This window comes from Vigna radiata, chromosome 11, assembly GCF_000741045.1.
Source record: "Vigna radiata var. radiata cultivar VC1973A chromosome 11, Vradiata_ver6, whole genome shotgun sequence".
In the NCBI taxonomy this organism is placed as follows: Eukaryota; Viridiplantae; Streptophyta; class Magnoliopsida; order Fabales; family Fabaceae; genus Vigna; species Vigna radiata.
In genome coordinates this window covers 8,668,450-8,675,355 of record NC_028361.1, presented here as the reverse complement: position 1 = coordinate 8,675,355, position 6,906 = coordinate 8,668,450, and the positions used below count along the sequence as shown (strand labels likewise).

The 6,906-nt window shown below is 32.7% G+C and overlaps 2 protein-coding genes across 2 annotated transcripts; both read right to left on the bottom strand.

Moving 5' to 3' along the window:
- Window positions 1-1,179: 1,179 nt before the first annotated feature.
- On the bottom strand, window positions 1,180-2,550 carry LOC106776721 (putative disease resistance protein RGA4). Its single transcript, XM_014664194.2, has one exon. The coding sequence runs from the start codon at window positions 2,548-2,550 to the stop codon at window positions 1,180-1,182; it is 1,371 nt and encodes a 456-aa protein (XP_014519680.2).
- Window positions 2,452-4,608, bottom strand: LOC111240590 (putative disease resistance protein RGA3). Its single transcript, XM_022775892.1, has 2 exons — window positions 3,310-4,608; window positions 2,452-2,609 (listed from the first exon to the last, which is right to left on the bottom strand). Exons 1-2 carry the CDS (start codon window positions 4,432-4,434, stop codon window positions 2,580-2,582), a joined length of 1,155 nt encoding a protein of 384 aa, XP_022631613.1. The 5' UTR covers window positions 4,435-4,608; the 3' UTR covers window positions 2,452-2,579.
- Between the last annotated feature and the right edge of the window lie 2,298 nt (window positions 4,609-6,906).

Below are 6,906 nucleotides of genomic sequence, written 5' to 3'. Positions count from 1 at the left end.
AACAAGTGACTACAAGCTTAATCATTTGGTCTTTAATAAAATTAATTTATAAACATATATTTTATTTTATTTCTTAAAATAATATTATTTTAAAAATATATATATATATATATATATATATATATATATATATATATATATATATGTATATATTAATGATACAAATTTTTATAGTGTTATATTCAAAATTGTCTATATAAAAATTTAATATATTATTTTATCAATTTGCTTTGTTTTGAAGTTGATTTATCGTAAAAATAATAATATATTTAAATTTTATTATTTAATATCTAATCAATTATTATTTTAGTTCTTAAACAGAACTATTACTTTCTCAAATTTAAAATTTTCATATAAAGTTTGAATTATACTGTTAATCAATTTAATTCATGATATGCTTTCTTAAAATTATTTTAAAAATTTATTATCATTAATATTTTTTAATATTTGTTCTAAAAACACATTTTTATTATCATTAAAAAAATCCTAATTTATTTTAAATATATTTATTATTAAAAAATAACTTATATATAAAATATTAACTCTTTGTTTTTAGTTTTAATTTTATCTATTTATAATTTTTAATTACTTGATCTCATTTAATAAATTATTAAAATATATATAACTGATATTAAAGTATTAATTATTTTTTATATTATTTTTTATTTTAAATTTTATCCTTATATGATTTCTAAGTACTTTGTTGATATATTAGTTTTATTTCTTAAAATAGTATTATTTAAAAAAAATATATACTTATTAACAATACAAACGATTTATACTCCCATATAAAAAATTCATAATTCTCTCTGATATGAATTTTTTTTTCTTAATCAACTTAATCATGATAAACATTCATAAAAGTTATTTTAAAAATAAATTAACTTTTAAAATAAATAAATAATTAATTCTTTTAATTTGTGTATGTGACAATCCAGAAAAAGTCAAAGTACCAAACATAATCTTATATGATTGTTATTCAACAAGCCTACATAAAGTATATAAATCGCTTCATTTACAATTATCCATAAAGGTAATACCGTGACTAAAAATGAATTCAACGAAGTTTTTTTTTTTTTAAGAAAAAAAAAAGATACGAGGTAATGAAATAATGAACTAAAATCCTGAAATGAGGAGAAAAAGAGAGGTTAAAGATAAAATACAAATTCACGGCTTCCTCTAGAAAAGTAGTTCCAATTGTGGAATATGTCTTATGTATTGCCAATCCTCTCCTGTTTCCCTCTTGCACCGCTTCTTCAGATCAGGACAATAGTGTATTCTTAAATAAGACAAGTTGGTGAGGCGTTGAATGCTACTCGGCAGTGACCTCAACTCCTTACAATACCAAATGTTTAATTGTTCAAGAGTAGTCATGTCCCCCAGCCAGTCCGGCAATGAAGTACACGTGCAATGGTTTATATCTAAAACTCGTAGGGAGGGGATACATTGTAAGCCATATGGTAATGTGCAGTTAAAATTGATTGAAACCTTCCGCAGGGCAGATAATTGACTCATATTGCTTGGTAGAGCCACCAGCTCTGGACATTTACTGATATTCAAACTCTCAAGACGACCCAAATGTCGCACACCTTCAGACAACGATTTTAATTTCTCACAGTATTCAATGGACAAAGTTCGAAGAGAAGTTAGACCTTCCATCACGTGTTCTGGAAAATACTCCACATCATACCATTCACCAATGTATAGTTCCTGTAGTGCACCCAACCTCCTGAATTCGTTAGGTAATACCACCACTCCTTTAATGATTTTAATGATCAAGGTCTCTAGACAAGCCATATTCTCCCCAACCCCTTCCATGAAAGAAGTCCCTGCCTCAATTCCTCTAGCATCAAGTGTCTCCACACAAGGAAGACGTGGGACTTTAAAGTTCAACACATCTTCAATTGTTAATTGGGAAAGACGAGGAAGCATCTCTACTCCTTCATCCCTCAACAACCTCTCCAAATTTGGTAAATTATCCACAATCAGTTCCTCCAACGATGGAAATGCCTTCTCTTCCACGCCGTCATACGTCTCACCATCTATCCACTTCACATTTTTCATTCCACTCACAATTAGTCTTTTCAAGTGTGGAAGTTTACCAAGTGGGGGAAGCTCCTCACAGTTCTCACAGTCGGAGAGTATAACATTCACCAAGTCTCTCAAAACTAGAGAACTTCTCATCCAACTCGAAAACTGCCTTCCCTGATATCCATNCATNTNAAAACTCTTGAGAGTTGAGGGAGGTTCTAGGNCTTCCAGTACTCTCTCCACACTTACATTACTNCCTTTTGGATTANCANTACCATCCCATGACAACTCNAGGATATTCAACTCCTTCTTACCAATCAAATTTGCTTCTTTAGCATCCNATTCATTNNGGACGTTCTCAAGGCCTCTGATNCTNAGCNTNCCTCNCAGATTTAAGCTATGCAACTCTGCTAAGCCACACCCTGGCTTTGAACCCACCACGAAAATGCTTAGTGTTCTTAGATGCCTTAACTTGCTAATTTTGGGAAGCGTCTCTACTACTGAATCACAATCATCCATCACAATATGTCTTAGATCTTGTAATTGCGTCAAGTTTTTGGGCAGTCCACGAAGATATCCTGAACATTGCAATTTCAAAATTTGCAATTTTCGCATTTGACAAATTAAGTTATTATTTAAGTTTGCTCTATAATCACAATTCAAACTCAAATATCTCAAATGTGTTAAATCCTTGAGTGGGGACAACGAAAAAGATTTTGTGCATAATGCTCGGAGAGAATGGTTTGATGGCACTGGGTCAAAATAATAAATATTATTCCGCAAATCAAGAAAAGTCCGTAGGGATTCAACTTTCTTGAAAGCATGCATGAATCTTTCAAAAGAAACATTTGAAGATAAATAGTGAACCCTACTTGACAACGGAGTCAACCTTCCTTCCACAAAAGTCGCACATTCTTCACCCATAATAGACTGGGCAAGATCATGAAATAGATCATGCATCTTGAAACTTTTCACCATACCAAACTCATCACACTTTGCTTCTTGAAAAAATGATCTATGGTATAATTTATTCCACACTTTATTTCCAACATCCTCCATTTCTATAGTTCTTTCACTCTCAATAAACTCATTAGCCATCCAGAGATGAATCAATTCTTCCTTATCTATTTCAAAATCTTTGGGGAAAATTGCACAAAATGAAAAACATCTCTTCAAAGACAACTCCAAATTAGAATAGCTAAGTTTCAAAGCACGCATAATAGAATTTTCCTCATTTGTCATAGAACTACTTTCCTTTACATATATCCATTGTCTTACCTCACTTTGATCACGCAAGAGGCTTCCCAGTGTTTTTATTGCAAGCGGTAAACCAATGCAGTTTCTCACTATCTCTTTGCCAATTGCCACGAGCTCTTCCATTTCTTTTCGGTTTGGTCCAAACGCATGGTATTTGAACAACGACCAACTTTCGTCTCCTGACAATTTTTTCAAATGGTAAGCAGGATGCGTCTGAATGATGGAAGCAACTTCCTCGAGTCGAGTAGTGACCAAAATGGTAGATCCTTTTGCTGCCCTTGCACACTGCAGCTTTCCCTTCAACTGCTCCCATTTCTCTGGGTCTTCATTCCACACATCATCAAGAACAAGTAAATACCTCATCCCATGCAACACTTCTTCAACCTTTTTCCGCATTGCTTCTAAGCTATTGAGATTGGGATTTTGCCCGGTGATGCATTCTATGATGGATTGTAGTATTGTCATGTTGTTGAAATCATCGGAAACACAAACCCAAATTGTCTTGTGAAAATGTTTGCATACCCTGTGGTCATTGAAAACCTGCTTGGCTAATGTTGTTTTGCCAAGTCCACCCATGCCAACTATGGGAAAGATAGAGAGCTCTTCACTGTTACTAGCGTCTTCCAGAAGAAACTTCACAATTTGCTCTCGATCATGGTCTCTGCCATAAACTACAGGTTCTGTAATGTCAGAGCTAGTTTGGCGCCAATCATCATCCACTGCTTGCACCTCTGTGACACCATGTTCTAAATTAAACCTGCTCTTTTCTTCATGAATGTCATGAAATCTTTGGGTGATGTCTTTCATCCTCTTGGCAATATTAAAACGAAAGAGAATGTCCTTAGGATGGAGACGGGATAGGCATGAAGTATGTCCATCATCAGAGGGCATCTTTGTGAAGTGAATTGAACATTCATCCAAGATATCATCCAATACATATGCTGCATCTGTAAGTTTCTGCAGCCAATTCTTGAGGACTTCACTTGTAATTTGCTTTCTCTCCGCATCTCTGAGGACAGCACGAATTGCGGTGAGGTTGTTGGAAAGCTTCTGAATTTGTTGTTCAACACCCAAGTAAGTTCCAAGTTGGTCTTGAACAAAAGATCCCAAATTTTCAATCACAGAGCCCAACAAAGCTTCGGCCATTGGGAGGAATGAGCGATAGATTGAAGGAAAGGTTGGTGAATAATGGAGAGCAATATTTGGTGTGGTGATTTGAAGGCAATTTAATCAAGTGGTGCTGCTTTGATGCAAAATAATTGAGCAGAGAGAAGGAAAGTGGGGACAGAAAAAGAAATAAATAAAGTGACTTTTGTTTGTCATCTTTAAATGAATGATTGAGATGCTACAGCCTTCACCCACTAACTTATATGACTTTTGTGTGTGTTTATCTAATTACAACCTTTATTTACTATCATTATAAAATGTTTTTTTATTTTATATAATTTATGTGATTATATCGGTTGTTCTTTTACTTTATCCCTAGATATGATTATTATAAATTGCATCTTATAGGCTTTTCTCAATAACTAATGCTTCTATAACAATTTTCTAAATTCTAAGTTCTCTTTTCATATCTTAGTCAGTCAATTTACTAAAGTTTTTTCCCATGATATAAATCTCTCATCTATCATACTATATACATTTCATTCATTATTGTTAGTACTATTTATTATGATTATTAACTTACAGTCATAAATTTTTGGGATCCATATCAAAAGATACTCTTGGCTTCACTTGAATTCAGGGCCCTACATTGTAATAATTGCATAACATTTTGCTCTCTTCCATCCACTGCAATCACTAACATCTTCCGATCTTTCATCTCAACTTTCTAAACATCTGCTAAATTTTTATTATAATCTTCTCCTCAACAAAGGCTCCCTACACAATGTTCCCCAAACATCATGATTTGAATACAGACATAACATATAACACTAGAAATCAGAGGTTATAATATATGACATCTCATCTTACTGAAGACTACTATATTAAAATTACACAACAATTGTTTCAAAAAATTATAATCAAACTCCTATAGCGTCCAAAGTCACTATTGGGCTTGATACAAGTGTAACATGATAAGTCACCACATTAATGGATCTCCATTACACATTCATATCATCTTACATAATTATTTCTAAGTCTATTTTACAAAATCTGCTTAGAGCTTATAAAGTGAGAATGGTCTCTCTCTCTCTCTATATATATATATATATTGATACTAAATATCTAAAAATTTTGTTAGTATCAATAAAAAGATTAAAGTATATATAAAAGAGAGAAAAGGACTTTGGATCCAGAAAAGGCCAAACCAATGCCACAAGGCCGAAATCTATGAACGCAGGGAAAATTATGATGAAGGATTCAAAGTTTTTGAATAACTTCCATATGTGAGGTGGGAATGGCTAAATTATCTCAAAGATTATATATGTTGAAAACACTTTTCCTCTGAATTGTAGGTTTATGTCAGATTGCCCCCTTAATGTTTTGTTTTTCATTGCATGGAGTTTTGGATATGATGCATGATGTGTGTGAAGTAAAACAACATGGAGCAAAGGGACTCCTCTCTATGAAGTGCTAGTGATTTTGGTGTTCAAGGCACCTTAATCTTATTTGAGTACAGTTCATGAAAGTGTGAAATATAAAAGTAGCAGGATAATAGCAGAGGAATTTTATACATGAGATTGTGCATTAAACTCTGAAGCACTTAGAAATCCTCACTCTAGGATAGCAATGGATGAATCATTTGTAGAATGTAACCCGTTTTTGTACTGAAAGGCGAGATTTGTACATGATGAATGTACCTTTGCTTTTGGATACTTGAAGGTAGCATAAGGAAATATGACTTTTNTTGAAGGTAGCAAAATTGATATTTTCAGATATTCTAGCATACANGGCAGTGTAAAACTCAATATGAATGTATAGAATTCATCAAGCAATACAAGTAAAAATTACTATTATCAGTCAAGGCTGTACAGAGCAATAGATGACTAATTGAATAAAGCATAAACACACTTGTCAACCACATTAATAATATAAGGGAATATTGAAATTTGAATTTTATAAAATTATCTACCTTAGGCATTTTGAGACTTACCTGAAGAACTAGAGCGTGTTGCTAATAATTTTTATCCGATTTATACTCCAAACCCCAAAATCCTTTAAGAAATCTCTCCAAACTCAGACTGTTCTTCGATTATGCTTGGAATGTCTCGTTCACTCTTCAAGTACACGATCAAATGAATTCTTGCGTACTACTACTTTATGTCGGGCTTATTAAAAGGATTAAAAATAATTCTGATGTATTATTTCAAAGAATAGAGTACCATATATATACATACAAGGATCCTATAATCCTTCATCTATTAAAGAAAAAACATGTGCACAAATCTGCACAAATTATAATAATATTTAAAATATAACTAACATAATGTTTGATTGCCTAATATCCTTTAATAGAATATTTCACATATCTTAACACCCCCACTCAAGTTGGTGCATGGATATCACACATTCCCAACTTGAATAGAGACTCATCAAACAATCTTCTTGACACTCCTTTAGTGAGAACATCAGCCAACTGTAACTCTGATCTTACAAAAGGAAATGAAATTA